Source organism: Hypanus sabinus, chromosome 5, assembly GCF_030144855.1.
Source record: "Hypanus sabinus isolate sHypSab1 chromosome 5, sHypSab1.hap1, whole genome shotgun sequence".
Taxonomy (NCBI): Eukaryota; Metazoa; Chordata; class Chondrichthyes; order Myliobatiformes; family Dasyatidae; genus Hypanus; species Hypanus sabinus.
In genome coordinates, this window is record NC_082710.1 from 40,840,889 (window position 1) to 40,861,615 (window position 20,727).

A 20,727-nucleotide genomic window follows, 5' to 3' on the forward strand; every position below is an offset into this window, starting at 1 on the left:
TGACCTGTTACACCACAATTATGCCACAGATAAAACATTTCTTACAATACAAACCCCAGTAGCACAACGGGATTTTGGTTCACCTTATTGGCAGCAAAATATAAAACGATGTCACACACAAGTGAAATATATATAGATATAAATATTTCTGATTAAAATGTTCTTCAACCCCCCCCAGACAGAGACTAGTAACGTTTACCATTTTAGGAGGTGGATCCGTTTATTCCCTTGGAACACGACAAAACCTGTGGCAGTGAAACCTATGAAAGCTGTAGCTCCTGAAGAATCCTTAAAAGGTAAGAGACAAATAGTTACAATCTTTCAAAAGATTATATCCTATAAAGGCTTAAAATTTTCCTCATGAAGTTATTGTATCCACTGTTTCAAATGTAGGGTTAATCTACGTACACCACATGGGTCCGTTCCCCCTCACTGAACCCAGAGAGGATTGATTAGGTGAATTCAATAATATCCAATAATAGAATAATATATTTATTCTATTGTCAGAAAAAAATTCTTGGCAAATTACCAGGAAAATTTTCACAGACTTTCTCTAAATCTATTTTTTTCCACAAACTTTCTCCAAATTTTATTATTTCACATACTAATAAGTACAAAATTGTTATCAAACTATTTAACTCCAGGACATTTAGATGTTGAAATGAATAAAAATTTCCTGTATTTTTAGTTGGCTTTTTGACATACAATCATGAGTTGTTATGAATCAAAATATAATTAGAAACTAGGCAACATAGTAAAATTCTGATTACCATATTATCAAACACGGAGAACATGGAATAATTTTTCTTTCATATGACATCAATATCAATTTCTAAGTTTTGATTAATGTGTAGATTCTGTTTACACCGATTGGCAGATGCAGCTTTTAATTTAAGCTCATTCAACTAAATTAAACTTGCAACACTGATATCAGAACTGAGAAGTAATAATAAATATCATGAGTGACTGAATTTGATTCAATAATTTCCTCTTAAAAAAGCCATGGGTGATATAATGTAAGTTTTTATACAATAAACATGGTTGAACAGTTACACAGGAGAGATGGTCCACTAGACCATGTAGATTTAGCTGGTGACTCCATAGAAAAAGTAGTTAAGATTTTCCTACATTTCTTGCTCTACTATTTTGAAAGTAGATTTAATTTATTTATTTTAGCATGTTATCCAGCCATTTTACCACCGCTCCTCTGCTCCCCAGAATCAGGTTTAATATCATTGGCATATGTTGTGGAATTTGTTGTTTTGTGGCAGAGTACATTGCACTACATAATAAAAACTATAAATTACAGTAAGTACATATATATAAAAAGTAAGTTAAATTAGAGCAAAAAGAGAGGGGAAAACAATTACTGAGGTAATATTGATAGGCTCATTGTCCATTCAGAAAACCAGTGGCAGAGGGGAAGAAGCTGTTCTTGAAACATCAAGTGTGTGTTATCAGGCTCATGTACCTCCTCCTTGATGGGAGCAATGAAAAGAGGACATGTCCTGGATGCCACCTTTTTAGAGACAACGTCTTTTGAAGATGTCCTGGATGCTGGAGAGGCTAGTGCTTTCGATGGAGCTGGCTGAGTTCACAACTTTCTGCAGCTTTTTCTAACCCTGTGCGGTGGCCGCTCCGTACCAGACATGTCACAAGAAGTTAGAATGCTCTCCATGAAGTGTCTTTAGAAATTTGCAAGTGTCTTCAGTGACATACCAAATCTCCTCAAACTCCTAATGAAATACAGCCATTGCTGTGACTTCTTTGTAATTGCATCAATATGTTGGGCACAGGAAAGTTCCTCAGAGATGCTAACATCCAGGAACTTGAAATTGCTCACCCTTTCCACTTCTGATCTCTCGATGAGGACTGGTTTATTCAACTTCTCCTTCCTGAAGTCCACAAACAATTGCTTACTTGTATAACCACTCAACCAACTGATCCATCTTGCTCCTGTATGCCTCCTCATCACCATCCAAAATCTGTTAACTATAGTTGTGTCATTGGCAAATTTACTGTATAGATGGCGATTGCACTGTGCAGAACCACACAATTGTGAGTGTACAGAGAGTAGCACAGTGAGCTAAGTGCACTTCCTTTAAATTTACCAGTGTTGACTGTCAGTGATGAGGAGATGTTATTCTCCTATGAGAATAACTATGGTCTCCCGGTGAGGAAGCCAGTTGCAGAGGGAGGTACAAAGGCACAGGTTTTGGAGCTTGTTGATTAGAACTGATTGTGTTGACTGCTGAGCTGTAGTCAATAAACAGCAGCCTGACGTAGGTATTGCTGTTGTCCAGGTGACAAAAGGCCAAGCAGAAAGCCAGTGAGATTTCATCTGCTCTAGACCTACTGTGGCAATAGGCAAATTGGAGCGGCTCCAGATCCTTGCTTCAGCAGGAAATGATTCTAGCCATGACTAATCCCTCTAACCACTTCATCACCACAGATGTGAGTGCCACTGGGCGACAGTCATAGCTACTAATTAAGCACACCCTGCTCTTCTTGAGCACTGGCATGATTGTCATCCTTTTGAAGCAGGTGGAAACCTCGGACTGTAGCAGTGAGACATTGAAGATGTCCTTGAACACTCCTGACCCGGACACTACAAAGTCTTGCAAGCAGTGGGAGGGGAATGGGCAAGGTTATTCTATTATATAATAGGCAGTATAGTCTGACATACTTCATGTCTGGTTCAGCTGCTTCACACCAGTCAAAGCACATCTAGTGTAGCATTTTTCAATAGGTACATTTAATGTCAGAGAAATATATACAATATACATCCTGAAATTCTTTTTCAAGTGAATGGGGTCTCAAAACTTCACAAAAAAAAACAAATTAAGTTTATTTAGTATATTTTAATTAATACCATTGTTTTAATTAATTTGCATAATTTTAATGTGGTTTCAAATTGTTTAATTTTTATATTGTTTAATTTTGTAAAAGCTCTATATCTGTCTGGAAATGTCTCTGATCACTAGAGACTTTTAGAAACAATAGAAAAGGCAGAAAGTACAAAAATCTTGTCTGAAATAGTTTTATGAGTGAGAAGAATTTAGTGTTACTAAACAAAATGTACAAGAGAAATTACTGAGAATAAAAGTTGATTAAACCCTTGGAGTAGAAGGCTGATCCATAGTTTTAAAAGAGGGTGCTATGGAAATGATAAATGTTTTAACTGTTGTATTTACCACATTTTTAAAATGTTTTACTGTAGATTGTAAAATTTGAAACGTAAAAGAAGTGTTCAAGAAAGGAGAGAGAAAAAACAGGCAAAATTCTTGAACTTGTTAAGATTCTTGCATCAGGACACAAAATAGTAACAGTTTGGTTAAAGAAGCAATCTGACAAACTATTACAAATTACTGAAGCTTTAACTAGCCGTATAGATAACGATACAGTGCATTTCCTCTTTCAGAAGACATTTAATAATATGACACATTATTGTTATGCAAGATAGGAGGTAATATATTAGCATATTCCAAGGATTTGTTAACAAAACAAATGAGTTTGGGAATAAATAGTTCACTTTTGTGTTAGCAAAACTGCTGTAAAGAACAATACATAAACTTTAGCTGATTACATTCTATGTCATACAAACTGAAGGTCTTCTCACTTATACATAAGCAATTCGTAGGTTTGGAAGGGCAAATACTCTGAAGCCAATTTCCCTAGTTGGAAACTCTGGAAATGGGTTGTTAAGTTTCAGAATTAACAAAATATTTATTTATTTCCAAAAGGAAATGAATTCCACTGTCTTATCATTGTCTGAAGTCATTCAAACCTAGGGCAATAAGTCAGTGAGGTTCATGTTTCATGAATAAAAAAGTATTCAGAGATCGAGGATGCAGGAAGGTCACATTTGATCCAATGTTTTATAAAGAGATGAACTGATGTGCCTGTCAACTTATTTTTGAAAATGCAGCAAAGTCATTGGAAATAATTATCAGAATCGGCATGTACTGCATTTGATAAAATGTGAAACCTAAATTTTAAAGAGTAACTTACAGAATGCTGGAAACACTGGCTGGGGATTTCCTCGGAGCTGCTCCCTCTCCGCCGCACTTCTGGAGAAGTTACGGCGGCCTGTTTGCACGAAAACACTGGCTGGGTTTAGGAGTAAAGGGAAAATGAGTTATGGATGGGAGACTTAAATTTGGTTTTAGGTTGTAATGTATTTAATGATTCTAGGTGAACAGGTTAGTTACTAATTAAGCATCTTCAGTTACTTTTACTGGAATTTATCTAACATTTAAACATTAGGGTGAATAGATTTAGAGATGTAAAGGTATTCCAAAGTCTCATGAAGATGATTTTAGTTATTTAGTTTAGTAATCCTTAGGACTCACTTGAAAGTATTTTATACAAATGGAACAATAATGGAAACAAAAACAAGTGATATAATGAAAACAAAGTCAAGACAAACCAAATGGAATGAAGTCTAAAATGTTCAAAATAGTAAACTGTTCAATGTCTGCTAAGGTGTTCAGAGTGGCTTCAAAAGGTTCTGCAAAAGTCATATGATAGTGTTCAGTCTTTGTCACAAAACTAAAAAGTCTCTTGAGTCTCTTTTATGGAGCAGACATTTATGAAAGTTTCATTTCACCATGTACCTACAGATAACATGGAGTTCATGTCCTCCTACAGCATTTTCAAAGACCTCCAGTTTTTTTTATGTCAACTTACAGGCCTATCAAAAAGCATCAAAGAGGCTTCTGACATTCCACTTCCCAAGTTTTCTTTTCCTATCTTAAAGTGCCCTGATCCTGCCCAGCCCATTCTTTCTTTCCCCAAAATCCACTGGCAGAACTGCTCTGGTTGACCCTTGTTCCAGCCTGCTCTTGCCCAGCCAGACTTACTTCTTCCTACTTTGACAATGGTCCAGTCCTTTCATTTATATCCAGAACTCTTTTGATGGTCTCTGTCTCTTTGACCATTTGTATTTGCTTGATTCCAGCAGAATATCTACCATGACTGTACAAACTCTTTACATATCCATCCTAAATCCTGATGGTTTGATGGTTCCTCACATCTCACTTTAAATATAGAAACATAGAAAACCTACAGCACAACACAGACCCTTTGGCCCACAGTGCTCTGCCGAACATGTACTTACTTTAGAAATTACTTAGCGTTACCAATAGCCCTCCATTTTCCTAAGCTCCATGTACCTATCTAGAGTCTCTTAAAAGACCCTGTTGTATTCACCACCACCATCGTCGCTGGCAGTCCATTCCACGCACTCACCACTCTCTGCGTAAAACTTACCCCTGACATCCTCTCTGTACCTACTTCCAAGCATCTTAAAGCTGTGCCCTCTCCTGCTAGCCATTTCACCAAGGGAAAAAGCTTCAAACTATCCATACAATCAATGCCTCTCATCATCTTACACACTTCTATGAGGTCACCTCTCATTCTCCGTCACTCCAAAGCCAAGTTCACTCAACCTATTCTCGTAAGGCATGCTTTAGCAGAAATCCAACTAGTTCCATTCCATCAACACATCCATTTGCCTGACTGGACATGTTCTCCTACTGAATAATCTCTCTTACAACTCCACTCACCTTCTCCAGGCCATAGGTGTAGTAGCAATTGGCACTCATATGGGACCAGGCCATACCTATATTTTTGTGGGGTATGTGAAATGGTCTTTGTTTGAATTCTACCCAGGCCCACTCCTTCAACTGCTTTACTTGTACACACATGTCTATACTGATGCAGCCACTGAACTTGTAGAACTCAACAATTTTATTACTTTAGATACCAATTTCATCCCTACTCCTACCTTCACATGATCTATCTCTGACTCTTCTCTACATTTTCTGGACCTCTCTATTTCAGGAGCGAGGCTAACTACAAGTATTCATTACATAAGACCATAAGAAATAGGAGCAGACTTAGGCTAATTTGGCTCATCAAGCCTGTTCCGCCATTTCATCATGGCCGATCCATTTTTACTCTCAGCCCCAATCTCCTTCCTTCTCCCCATATCCCTTCATACCCTAACCAATCAAGAGTCTACCAACCTCTGCCTTAAATGTACATAAAGACTTAGCCTCCACAGTTGCCTGTGGCAAAGAATTGCATGGATTCGCCACTCTCTGGCAAAGGAAATTCCTCCGCATCTCAGTTCTAGAAGGATACCCCTCTTTTCTCTACTTCCAGAGAAAACATCCTCTCCACATCCACTCTATCAAGGCCTTTCAGCATTCGATAGGTTTCAGTGAGGTCAGCTCTCATCCTTCTGAATTTTAGTAAATACAGACCCAGAGCCATCACATGCTCTCCATATGACAAGCCATTCAATCCCAGAATCATTTTTGTGAACCTCCTTTGTACTCTCTCCCATTTCAGCACATCCTTTCTAAGAGGTCCAAACCTGCTAACAATACTCAAGTGAGGCCTCATCAGTGCCTTATAGTTTCTACATTACATCCTTGTTTTTCCAATTCTAGTCATCTTGAAATGAATGCTAATACCACTTTTGCCTTCCTCACCACAGATTCAACCTACGAATTAACCTTTAGAGAATCCTGAACAAGGACTACCAAGTCCCTTTGCACCTGTTTGTATTTAGTATCTTCTCTCCATTTGGAAAACAGTCAGCCCTTACATTTCTTCTACCAAAATGCCAGACTATACACTTCCCAACATTGTATTCCATCTGCCATTTCTTTGCCCTTTCTCCTAAACTGTCTAAGTCCTCCTGTAGTCTCTCTACTTTTTCAAAACTGCATGCCCCCCACTTACCTTCATATCATCTGCAAACTTTGCAACGAAGCCATCAATTCCATCATCCAAATTATTGACATATAGAATCGGCCCCAACACAGACTTCTGTGAAACACCACTAGTCACAGCCAGCCAGCCAGCTGGCTCACTTTATTTCCAATCATTGCCCCCTGCCAATCAGCCACTGCTTTATCCATGCTAGAATCTTTCCTGTAATACCATGGGCTAGTAGCTTGTTAAGTAGCCTCATGTGTGACACCTTGTCAAAGGCCTTCTGAAAGTACACAACATCAACCAATTCTCCTTTGTCTATCGTGCTTGTTATTTCTTCAAATAATTCCAACAGATTGGTCAGGCAAGCTTTTTCCTTTAGGAATCCATGCTGACTACAGTCTATTTTATCTTGTGCCTCCAAGTGCACTGGCACCTCATCCCTAATAATCGACTTCAATCCTACTAAGTCCCACAGCTATTATTTTTCTTTCCACCCAGTCTCCTGTAAGGATTCTATTCTTTTCTTCCAATTTCTCTGTCTCCATTTGTATTTGTTTCAAATATTAAAATTTCCCTACATCTGCCTCTGAAATGTGTTCCTTCTCCCTAAACCATTGCTTTCCCTCTACCATTATGAACAAAGCTCCTGAGGGTATCTCATCCATCTCCTGTGACTATTCTCTCAGCCTCACTCCATTGGTTAAGTATATGCTTTCTTGGTCCTCATCCTCACCAGCCTCTGCATTCAATAGAATGCTCTCCTCAGTTCCTGCCACCTTCAGAGAATTGCAGTTATATAATTTAGTGATTTTTGTGTATTTTCTCACTTATGGACCAAATCGACTGATAGTGTGAAAATAGATGGCCTGTACTACTTTCCATGCTCACAGAGTGGTTTCTTCTATTCTGGAGATCTGGTGACCACTTTGCAGTATACCTGTGTTCAATCCACAGGGATGACTTTTCAAAGTTCAAAAGTTCAAGATTCAGTGTAAAATTTATTATCAGAGTGCATACATGTCATTGCATACAACCCTGAGATTCTTTTTCAGCCGGCGTACTCAGCAAAAGCTACAGAACAGTAACTGTAAACAGAATCACATTTCCTGTTTACTCTCATCCCACTTCCATCCTGAAATATCAGTCTGCGGCCTCCTGTAGCACAACAGTGAAGCTCAACGCAAGCTCGAGACACAGCAGCTCATCTTCTGTCTGAGCACTTTGCAATCAACGTTGAATTGTACAATTTCAGGTAACTTGTTGTCAATTGTCCATCTGATATTGGCAAGGCAACATAATCTTTTTCTGCGCCTGAAAGTGGCCTGACTCACCAGGTACATTAACCAGCTCTACATTTTTCACTAGTTTCCTTTGCCTATGCCCTCACTCCCATTCATGCTGACCTGATAACCTTGTTTATAGCTAATCCCTATGCTTGCCACGACTTCACCCCATCAGGGACTCCCCTGCCCCAACTGCAGCACCCTCCCTCCAGTCTTACAAGCTTCTTTTCTCTCCTTCCCAGTTCTGACAAAACTTTAATGCTGTTTCAATTCCCACATATGCCGCCTGACCTGTTGAGTATTTCCAGCATTTTCTACTTTTACTTTGGATTTCCCGCATCTGCAGTTTTGTTTTTTTCTCTCACTTTGTTCCACACTTGCTTATCTAAGATAGGAAGTGACCAATCTGAATCCATTTTCAAGGTAAGATCAGCATTTATTGCCCATCTCTAACTGCACTTGAGAAGGTGATGGGGTGAGTCCACTTACTGAACCACTGCAGCCCTTCTGATGAAGGTACCCCCCCTTCCCCTCCCTGTGGAGTACGAATTACAGAACTTGGACCCAACAATCATGAAGGAACAGCAGTCTTACATCTTTGTCAATGTGCAACATGGAGGGAAACTTGCAAGTATTAGCACCATCGTACACTTACTGCCCTTGCTGTTCCTCACGATGAAGATACTGAGCTTGGGATATTCCTCTGGAGTTTCCTAGGTAACTACAGTGCAATTTGCTACAGTTACACTCTAAGCACCATGTACCAGTAGTGAAGGAAATTAATAGATAGAGCAGTGGGTGGTAGCTAGACTTATGGGTTAATAATTGTAGTCCTCAATGGTGGCAAGTAAGTGTTATTAACGGAGAAAGCTAAGCCGAGGTAAAACAACTGAGAAATTCCTACAAAGCAAAATGAAATTAAGTTAAGGTTATTTAAGGCTGACTGCTTTCCCCATACAGGTCTGCAATGTGTGAGTAGAAACAAATCAATTGATTCTGAAAAACAGTGATAGTAGAACAAGATGGTATTAAATGCCCAATCAATGGGATAATATAAAGTGGGACATTGTAATAAAAATCTCACACATCTTTACAAGGTTCATCAATGAGCACCTATTATTCTTAGAAACCGTGTGAGCTACTCTTCTGCCATCCTCTAAAATGCCAAACTGCTCAATCAAAATTACCCAACAATCTGAGCATTTAAAGCAATATAGAAAGATTTAGGGTCAAATACAAATAAACTAAAGATCATCTACAGACATAATCATTTGTTCATTAATTTCTTCACTACAAAGCATTTTTGCAGGACCATTTCAAAGAAGATTTCAATGGATTTACAATTCAATTTTATATTTTACTTATCCATCGTTTTCTCATCATTTCTAATAATGATGTTAGCCATAGACATCATAGTGGGCATTAGAGCTCTCATGTATCACAACAGGCCTGCACTCTAATTTATTTGTAATATAGTGGATTCCAGTTAATTGGGACATTGGTTAATCAGGGCAGCTGCTTATTTTGGACAACTCTTAAAGGACAAAAGCTAATCAAGCAATTGCCAGGATTCCATTCATTTATTTTGGACACTGATGCTTAATTGGGGCAGGAGACTTGCTGACCGGGCTCTAACTCACGTCAGTTGCGTGCACTCCTTTGGCCATTTGAACAGGGGTCGCCAACCTTTTTTGCACCGCGGACCAGTTTAATAGCGACAATATTTTTGCGGACCGGCCAACGGTGGGGGGTGTTAATCACGACCGGAATATAGGTGATAAGTCAACTATAAGTCACTTATTAGTGGCTAATACACTCAATTTAGATTCTAAGGCAACGCGAGTGAATCTGCCAGTCCAGACGAAGGGTCTTGGCCAGAAATGTCATCACTAACTCCTCCCATAGATGCTGTCTGGCCTGCTGAGTTCTGCCAGTATTTTGTGTTTTTATCAATTTCGTTTCTAAAAGGATTTATCTAATGAATTTAATATTAAGCACACAGCGCATATTTTCCTCGCATGAATATAGCGATAAATCAATTATAAGTCACATAAGTCAAAAGCATCATAATATTTTAAATAATGTTTATATATTAAACATACAGCATATATTTTCCTCATATGGACATCTAAAATCATTGTAACGCACCAATATCGCTGAATCAGTGGGAGCCCTGGGCTTGTTACCCTGCAACAAGACGGTCCCATTGAGGGGTGATGGGAGACAGCGATACTCGAAGGGGGTTCCTCATGTCCAGTCTATTTGGCAATTTAGTTTTCGTGGCTCTTAGCACTTGCTCCTGTCCTGCTTGCTCACGTTTTTTTCCACTCAAAAAACTCAATGGGTTTGTCTTTAAGTGCAGGGTAGGGTACTTGGACTCAAGGTGCCGAAGCAGTTTTGAGGGCTTCATTGCCTCATTAGACAGCCTTCAGGTCCGAACTCCAGCTTCCCGCCCGCCCGCCGTCAGACGCCTTGGTCAGGTGCAGCTGGTCGTGGGTGGGGTGAGAGGACAAGGTCAGGGCTGGAGGTCTCTGTGGTGGGGTCATGGCGGTCGCAGTCCGGAGAGAGCCACCGACCTAGCGAGGAGTGTGACAGGGCGCATACCCGCCCCCCTTGTAGGTAGGTAGAATCTATTGGCCGACAAAAGTTTGGCTTGAGGGATGACTTTCAGTAGATCGCAGCAAGGTAGCTGCTCAGCTACTTACGAAACCCTGAGCCTGAATTAGGTTGTCTGCGAATATTTTAGCACTGGGTTCCCCATGAACATTCGGTGTGGTGAACAGGTTTAGAGGCGGCGCCCATCTGTCCACGCTCTGGGCCAGTAGCAACGGCACTTTTCACCGGCTGCGTGAGGCCAACCAGTGATCCCTGGCGCGAGGGAATCACTGCGTTTAGGCAACTGATGACCTTGCGTGGGTAATGGCTTCACGTGTGTAATGACCTCGCGTGTGTTCAAGTTCAACAGTGGGCATGACAGGGAATGAGGAAAGGTGCAGCTGACTCATATCATTTCATATCGACAAATCATATCATTTCTTCGCAGCCTGGTAGCACATGCTTTGCAGCCCAGTGGTTGAGGACCACTGCGTTAGAGGGTACACCGTGCTTAGAGTGAACAGAATTTAGATAACATAATCTGCGTGTGTTTGTGTTCAAAATTGAGTTACCTTTTTTACTGATAATTGGTGAGAAGTAAGTAGAAGGACAATTCAGAACTGTTTTGCTCACTGTGGTTTCAAGTACTGAGGCATGGAGATGCCAGAAATGGCCAGGAGTGAAAACAAACTAATTTCACTACTTCAACAAGTTAGGAACTACGAAGACTTTCAAGGTATTGACAACCATCTTGAATGTTACCTTTTGTCCCCGCTGGACACTTACTGAAGAAGCTATTGTCATCTACTGTAACCAGGGAAGACCCCAGTTGTGACGTCTACTCATACCAGTGGACCCGAACTTGAGGTTGAGAGTGGAACTGCTCCAGTGTAATGACTTTAAAAACTCTCCTGCACAGGTTTCTTGTCATCGTCAGATACACTGAATAACCAGCAGTAGTATTCATAGTGTTCTAATTTGTTCTGTATTTCATTCAAATGCATAATTTGTTACTCAATTAAATAGTAGATTGTCTTCTTATATCTTTTTAACTATTTCTATAAAACTTTGGATAATTGGGGCAGCAGCTTAATTGGGCCAAAATGTACACGTTTCTATGTGTCCTAGTTAACCAGAATCCACCGTAATTGTATTTACATGCTATATAAATTAAAGTTTACTTCAACCTAACCTTTAGCTGCCAACTTGGTTCCACTGTGAGAATCAAAATTAGCCAAGTCCTTTATAGTGCAAGGAACAGCACTAACCATATTGATAATGGAGTCAGTGCATGCAACAACGACATCTACTGAAATATGCATAGCAAGCATATCGAGACATCAATTCAGCTGGAACACTTGTTAAGCAAATGAGTGTAAAACCAGAATTTAGTGTTCCTTCTCTTAACCTACACACAACTGAGCATTTACTCAACAACAGAAAGATCCCTTGGAGGAGCTATTTCGCAGGATCAGTAACTACCTCCATGTTAATTGCGGGTTACTTTCTATTGGCTCCTACTACAAGCATTTTGTAATTTCTGGCTACATTAAAATTCCTACAGCCCATTGAGGCAGCATGGTGATGCAACAATTGGTCCTGCTGTCTCATAGCTGCAAGGACCAGAACTGTCTCAAGACTGTCACAAATTTATTTCCTGACTGTAAGCCAGGAAACCTACAGCAGCCACTCAAGGAACTGAGATGGCTCTCAACACTAGTTTTGCAAAATCCTCCAACAGTCAGGGCAAATTTGATATGCTGCCTGCTTCAGGTCAAATTGTGGGAAGTTAACGCCACACTGCAACCCCTACAGCCAATTATACTACCCAATCAACCTTTTACAATAATTTAACTATGCTATTTACATCAGACTATGCTTTCACAGCAGCTATGTAGAAAAGGAAGAGGTCAAGTACGTTTTAAGGATCCATAAACCTGTTCCCTTTTCTCAATTGGATCATGGCTAACTTGTTCAGGTGCAATATCAAAAGCATTTTAACAATATGCAGTATGATCTTGGGCTATGAATTTGTCTTAGTAAAAATAAAGTTGTAAAATTAAAATCCCCTTGGATTTGAGAATTTTAGTTATGGGGTTGGAGAATGAGTAGATCAGGCTCGTTTTTCTTGGAGCAAAGGAGTCTGAGGGGTGACTAAATAGAAGTAACTAAGATTACAAGAGAGATAGATACGTTAGATAGTCAAAATCTCTTCCCATGGTATGGAGTACCAAAAACAATGGAGACAGGCTCAAGGCGAGAAGAAAAAAAATCTTTAAAAGGGATGGCACAGAGAGTGGTTGATAGCTGGAAACTTGCTGCTAATGGAGGTGGTGGAATCACATATAATTCCACCAGTCCACAAGCAGTCGGTTTAACAGGCATTTAGACAGACACCTACGTAGGCAAGACATCGATACAGTCCTAATACAGGCAATATGGGGAGGCGTAGACATGCAAGCAAGCTGGCATAGACATGGTGAGCTTAAGACCCTTTTTCTGTGCTGTATAACTCTACACTGATCTAAGCATTTAGACCCTCTATTGATACAAAAATAAAAGGTCTGCCATTTCACTGTCAAATGATATAGCAGAATTATACAATAGAGCAGATACATATGAACAAACAATAGAAATTTTACGTATGACACTTCATAATAAGTATAGTTAATCTTTCTCCTTTGATCAGCTCTGTCTTATTAGCATTTTTTATTTCAGGTTTTCAGCACTTGTCGCTATTCTCTTACTAAAAGAAGTATCCGTATTATAGAAGAAGAGCAGAAAACATCTACAATGGTTCATCTGCATACAGACAGTGTAGTTACCTTGCACGGATGTGGATCGACACCATAGGTTTCTAATGTGTGAGCTTTTTTCAGAAGGTTCATTTCAGCAACAGCTGCACTCTGCCCTCTAAAATCATAATTAAATTGCAGTTTTATTTTAAAGTAACAAATTTATAAACTATGTGGAAAAAAAATTAACAATTACGTAGCACAGAATAATGGATTTAAAGACTGATGTAGGAGATGAGAAGATCGACAGTAAGATAAGTTGAGAATGACAACTGAAAAACAGAAATCACAAAGCCAAGTTGTTGCTACAGGAGTAATTGTTGCCACATTAAGGAATGGGGCTGTGTACCTTTAGAGCAATACAGAAGCAGTGAGGTCTTACTTCAATAGCACCAAATGTTAAATAGTGTCTTCATTTACCAGAGACAATTATATAAAATATTGGGAGCTCACAACACACCAGGCAGCACCCATGGTGAAAGGCAGAAGTTAAGGCGAGGCTAGGTAGGTTGCCTGTGTAGAATACAGACAGGAAGAATGTTTTCTGTGCTCGGTGTCAGATGTGGGAAGTCTGGGAGGCTCCCAGCCTCTCAGTTGGCCACATCTGCGCCAGGTGTGTCGATCTGCAGCTCGATGACATTCGTCTGGTCAGGGAGAGTGAGGGAAGTGATACCAAGGAGTTATAGGCAGGAGTCACACCAGGGCCTCGGAAGACAGATAAGTGGGTATCAGTCAGGAGAGGGAAGGGCAAGAGTCAGAGGCTAGAGAGCACCCCTGTGGCTGTACTCCTTGATAATAAGTACTCCTGCTTGAGTGCTGTTGAGGGGGACAGCTTACCTGGGGGAAGCAACAGCGGCCGTGCCTCTGGCACAGAGTCCAGCCCTGTGACTCAGAAGGGTAGGGAAAGGAAGAGGATGGCAGCAGTGATAGGGGACTCTATAGATAGGGGATCACATAGGTGATTCTGTGGATGCAGGAAAGAAGCACGGATGGTAGCTTGCCTCCCAGGTGCCAGGATCTAGGATGTTTCTGATCGCGTCCACAATATCCTGAAGTGGGAAGGAGAACAGCCAGAGGTTGTGGTACATATTGGTACCAACGACAAAGGCAGGAAAAGGGAGGAGGTCCCGAAAGCAGACTACAGGGAATTAGGAAGGAATTTGAGAAGCAAGACCACAAAGGTAGTGATCTCGGGATTACAGCCTGTGCCATGTGACAGTGAGTATAGGAATAGAATGAGGTGGAGGATAAATGCGTGGCTGAGGGATTGGAGCGGGGGCAAGGATTCAGGTTTCTGGACATTGGGACCTCTTTTCAGGTAGGAGTGCCCTATACAAAAAGGACGGGTTGCACTTGAATCCCAGGGGGACCAATATCCTGGCAGAGAGGTTTGCTAAGGCTATTGGGGAGAGTTTAAACTAGGATTGCTGGGGGTGTGGGAGCCAAACTAAAGTTACAGAGGAAGAGGTGGGTGGCTCACAAATAGAGAAAGCTTGGAGACAGTGCGAGAGGGAGGATAGGCAGGTGATGGAGAAGGGATGCACTCAGACCGATGGTTTGAGATGTGTCTATTTTAATGACAGAAGCATCATGAACAAAGCGGATGAGCTTAGAGCATGGATCAGTACATGGAGCTATGATGTTGTGGCCATTACAGAGACTTGGATGGTGCAGGGACAGGAATGGTTACTTACAGATCCAGGGTTTCAGAAAGAACAGGGAGGGAGGCAAAAAAGGTGGGGGCATGGCACTGTTGATCAGAGATAGTGACACAGCTGCAAAAAAGGAAGAAGACATGGAGGCATTGTCTAACGGAGTCTCCGTGGGTGGAAGTTAGGAACAGGAAGGGGTCAATAACTTGACTGGGTGTTTTTTAAAGACCACCCAATAGTAACAGGGACATCGAGAAGTAGATAGGGAGACAGACTGTGGAAAGGAGTAATAATAACGGTTGTCATGGTGGGAGATTTTAATTTCCCAAATATTGATTGGCATGTCCCTAGAGCGAGGCGTTTAGATGGGGTGGAGTTTGTTAGGTGAGTTCAAGAAGGTTTCTTGACACCACATGAAGATAAGCCTACGAGAGAAGGGGCTGTACTTGATCTGGTATTGGAAAATAAACCTGGACAGGTGTCAGGTTTCTCAATGGGAGAGCACTTTGGAGATAGTGATCACAATTCTATTTCATTAAGGGTTCGGCACGGACTAGGAGGGCCAAGATGGCCTGTTTCCGTGCTGTGATTGTTATATGGTTATATATGGTTATGGTTATTTACCATAGCATTGGAGAGGGATAGGAACATATAAGTTAGGAAAGTGTTAAATTGGAGTTAGGGGAAATATGAGGCTATCAGGCAAGAATGTGGAAGCATAAATTGGGAACAGATGTTCTCAGGGAAATTTGTTCTCGGGATATTTGTGTGGAGTTCTGCATAGGTGCATTCTAATGAGACAGGGAAAGGATGGTAGGGAACTGTGGTGTACAAAGGCTGTTGTAAATCTAGTCAAGAAGAAAAGAAGAGCTTACGAAAGGTTAAAAAAACTAGGTAATGATAGAGATCTAGAAGATTATAAGGCTGGCAGGAAGGAGCATACGAAAGGAGCCAGAAGGGGCCATGAGAAGGCCTTGTCAGACAGGATTAAGGAAAACCCCAAGGCATTCTACTGGTATATGAAAAACAAGAGGATAAGAATTGAGAGAAGAGGACCAATTAAGTATGACAGTGGAAAAGTGTGCATGGAACTGGAGGAGATAACAGAGGTACCTAATGAGTACTTTGCTTCAGTATTCACTATGGAAAAGGATCTTGGCAATCGTAGGGATGAATTACAGCGGACCGAAAAGCTTGAGCATGTAGATATTAAGAAATAGGATGTGCTGGAGATTTTGGAAAGCATCAAGTTGGATAAGTCACCGGGATCAGACGAGATGTACCCTAGGCTACTGTGGGAGATGAGGGAAGAGATTGCTAAGCCTCTGACGATGATCTTTGCATTATCAATAGAGATGGGAGAGGTTCCAGAGAATTGGTGGATTGTGGATGTAGTTCTATTATTCAAGAAAGGGAGAAGAGATAACCCAGGAAATTATAGACCACTGACACTTACTTTAGTGGTTGGTAAGTTGATGGAGAAGATCCTGAGAGGCAGCATATATGAACATTTGGAGAGGTATAATATGATTAAAAATAGTCAGCATGGCTTTGTGAAAAGCAGGTCGTGCCTTACAAGCCTGATTGAATTTCTTGAGGATATGACTAAACACATTGATGAAGGTAGAGCAGTAGATTTAGTGTTTATGGATTTCAGCAAGGCATTTGACAAGGTACCCCATGCAAGGCTTATTGAGAAAGTAAGGAGGCATGGGATCCAAGGGGTCATTGCTTTGTGGATCCAGAACTGGCCTTCAATAGTGGGGTGAGTTTAGGAGCCGAGAGGTAATGCTGCAGCTACGTAGGACCCTGGTCAGACCCCACTCAGAGTTCTGTGTTCAGTTCTGGTTACCTCACTGTAGGAAGGATGTGGAAACCATAGAAAGGGTGCAGAGGAGATTTACAAGGATGTTGCCTGGATTGGGGAGCATGCCTTATGAGAATAGGTTGAGTGAACTCCGCCTTTTCTCCTTGGAGCGACGGAGCATGAGAGGTGACCAGATAGAGGTGTATAAAATGATGAGAGGCGTTGATCGTGTGGATAGACAGAGGCTTTTTCCGAGGGCTGAAATGGCTCGCACAAAAGGGCACAGTTTTAAGGTGCTTGGAAGTAGGTACAGCAGAAATGCCAGGGGTAGGTTTATTTTAATGCAGAGAGTGGTGAGTGCGTGGAATAGGCTGCTAGTGACGGTGGTGGAAGTGGATACGACAGGGTCTTTTACAAGACTCCTGGACAGGTACATGGAGCTCAGAAAAATAGAGGGCTATGAGTAACCCTAGGTAAATTCTAAGGTAAGAACATGTTCAGCACATTTTTTGTGGGCTGAAGGGCCTGTATTGTGCTGTAGGTTTTCTGTGTTTCCATGTGAACATTTCAGGAAAACTGAGGAAACAAGTGCGTTTAAAAAATTTTGCGGGTGCCTGTGACTGTGCGTGTGTGCACATCCATGTTGGGGAGGAGACAGGGCAGAAGGAGAAGGAGATGGAAAGAGGTGGGGTTGATTCTGATAGGAAGCAGATCAAAATTATTACTTTTAGTTCAATGATCTTAGATAAAGAGATAATTTTTGCCTGTTTGGTTCAATTTCAGTTTGTCCCCTTGCTTCCTTGCTTTTCCTCCTGCACTGAAGTAATGGCTACTGTACCTTGAAAACTTTGGTGTGCATTCCCTCTGACGTTATCACTCCCAAGCCTCTTCCACTAGACCCCCACCAACCCCTGAATAAACAGAGTAGAGCTGCTGAAGCCGTGTAATTACAAGCCAGCTGATAGTCAACCGCTGAAGTGACTGTGGCACAATGAATTTTGGGTCCTCATTACTAGTTCTGAAAACAAGTGAACCTTTGATTGCATAATACTCATAATTACAGTGACGCTGATTGGACACACAAGAACTGCTCAGCATAGTTTCTGTAAATTTTTTTGAAGGAATTAATATAATTCCATAGCTATCATATGTACACACATTGTGATAAATGCTATTCATACAGTCACCTGTGTGTAATACATTCACTGGACTATTAAACATTTGAAAGAAGATCTGATGATGTACTATCCCGTCACTTTTGAAACATAATTAAGGATCAGTATCTGAACATGACAGAACAATTGCTAGATTATTTATGAAGAAAGGTTTACTTAACACGCTGCCAAAAACTGCCTTAGTATTAGGGCCAAGTACAATTCAGCATGAGAAGTTAGACTACTGAATTAGTCTAAACTCAGGAACTCAGAAATGGAGGATGTATTAAAGAAACAAAGAAGTACTGTATGTTGGCTGCATGTAGTCCTGCTGAACATCGTGGGCATGCTATGTTGGCGGCAATATATGCGGTGACAATTACACAACACATCCTTAAATTGTATCAATTGTCAGTGCAAATAATGCATTTCACTCTAGGTTTCAATGTACATATGATGAATAAATGACCCCAATCTAAGTTTTAAAAAATACCTTAGTTCATTTTTATGAATCTCTGCCATCTTTCTTTCCAGCTTCTGTGTTTGTTTAGGAAACAATTTGATTTCACTAACGTAACCATCTGGGTGCTCATCTGGCTCATAATCACCAAGTTCAGCTGCAAAGACAGAAACAACAAACTGAGTACTGTATACAGCCACTGAAGTAAACTGAATTTCAATTACTAATAATACTGATTTTTGAATGTATTTTGTTTTTCAATAAAGCTATGCTCATTTCATAACTACAGATTAACAAAGCATTTGATCCCTCAGGATCACTGGGCATCTTTCATTAATTAGTTATTCTGAAGTATCAGAATCAGAATTAATACCAGACTGACATGTCGTGAAATGTTTTGTTTTGCAGCAGCTGTCCATTGCAATACATGGTAATAAAAAAATTAAATTACAGTAAGAAATACTGTATATATAAAAAATAAGTAAGTAATGCAAAAAAAAACAGATCGCTACCAAAAAATAGTGAGGTGGTGTTCATGGGTTCATTGTCCATTCAGAAATCTATTGGTGGAGGGGAAGATGCTCTTTTCTGCAATGTTGTGTGTGTGTGTGTGCTCCCATACTTTCTCCTTGATGGTAGAAATGTGAAGAGATCATGCCTGGGTGATGGGCGTCCTTAATGATGAATGCTGCCTTCTTGTGGCATCACCTTTTGAAGGCTTCCTACATGCTGGGGAGGTTAGTGCCCATGATGGAGCTGGCTGAATTTACAACTTTCAGACCCTGTGCAGTGACCACTCCATTTTAGATGGTCATGCCATCTAAAATGGAGTGGTTAACATATGAGGAACGTTTGACCACTCTTGGAATGTACTCCTTGGAGTTTAGAAGAATGAGGGGGGGGCCTCATAGAAACATTTCGAATGTTGAAAGGCATGGACAGAGTGGATGTGGCAAAGTTGTTTCCCATGGTGGTGGAGTCTAGTACGAGAGGACATGACTTGAGGATTGCAGGGTGCCCATTCAGAAAAGAGATGCGGAAAAAATATTTTAGCCAGAGGGTGGTGAATCTATGGAATTTGTTGCCACGGGTGGCAGTGGAGGACAAGTCATTGGGTGTATTTAAGGCAGAGACTGATAGGTATCTGAGTAGTCAGGGCATCAAAGGTTTTGGTGAGAAGGCGGGGGAATGGGACTAAAGGGGAGATTGGGTCAGCTCATAATGAAATGGCAGAGCAGATTCGATGGGCTGAATGGCTGACTTCTGCTCCTTTGTCTTATGCAACCAGTTAGAAGGCTCTTCACCTGTCTTTGATGACACACCAATTCTCCTCAAACCCCTTATGAAAAATATAGGTGCTGTCGTGCCATCTTTGCAATTGAACCAATACGTTGGACCCAGGATAAATCTTCAAAGATGCTGAAACCCAGGAACTTGAAGCTGACCCCTCACTGAGGACTGGTGTGTGTTGCCTCAACTTCCCCTTCCTTAAGTCCACAACCAGTTCCTTGGTCTGACTGAAGTTGAGTGCAAGGTTGTTGCCTTGATACCACTCAACCACCTGATTTATCTCACTCCTGTACACCCCCTCGTCACCATCTGAAGTTCTGCCAACCATAGTTGTGTGGTCAGCAAATTTATAGATGCCATTTGAGCGGTGGGCTCAGCACACGTACTTGAGGTGTATGAGTGCTGATTGTCAGGGAGGAAGAGAACTTATTTCCAATCTGCACTGACCGTGGTCTCCTGATGAAGCAGTCAAGGTCCCAGTTGCAGAGGAATGCACAGAGGTTTTGAAGCTTGTTGATTAGAATTGAGGGTATAGTTGTGTTGAACGCTGAGTGGTAATCAATAAACAGCAGCCTGATATAGCTATTACTACTATACAGGTGATCTAAGGTTGAGTGGAGAGCCAGTGAGATCGTAGCTACTGTAGACCCACTGTTGTGATAAACAAATTGCAGCAGGACTAGTTCCTTGCTTAGGGAGGAGTTGATCCTGGCCATGACAAATCTCTCAAAGTACTGCATCGCAGCAGATGAGAGGGCAACTGGTCAACAGTCATTGAGGCAGCTCACCATGCTCTACTTGTGCACTGGTATGGTTGTCACCCTTTTGAAGCAGGTGGGAAATTCAGATTATAGCAGTGAGAGATTGGAGATGTCCGTGAACACTCCAGTCAGTTGGTTAGCACAAGCTTTTCATGCTATACTAGGTACAGCAACAGGGCCCGACCGCTTGCGAGTGTATGC

General features: G+C 41.1%; 1 protein-coding gene across 1 annotated transcript in view; it reads right to left on the reverse strand.

Annotated features, from left to right (window-relative positions):
• frmd3 (FERM domain containing 3) overlaps positions 1-20,727 on the reverse strand; it is a 156,434-nt gene that overhangs the window by 29,691 nt on the left and 106,016 nt on the right. Inside the window, exons 6-9 of the mRNA XM_059969085.1 lie at positions 18,509-18,632; positions 13,433-13,520; positions 4,012-4,110; positions 200-288 (exon numbers count right to left, since the gene is read on the reverse strand). Of these exons, the coding sequence (XP_059825068.1) occupies positions 200-288; positions 4,012-4,110; positions 13,433-13,520; positions 18,509-18,632 (400 nt within the window). The remainder of the gene's footprint in view (positions 1-199; positions 289-4,011; positions 4,111-13,432; positions 13,521-18,508; positions 18,633-20,727) is intronic.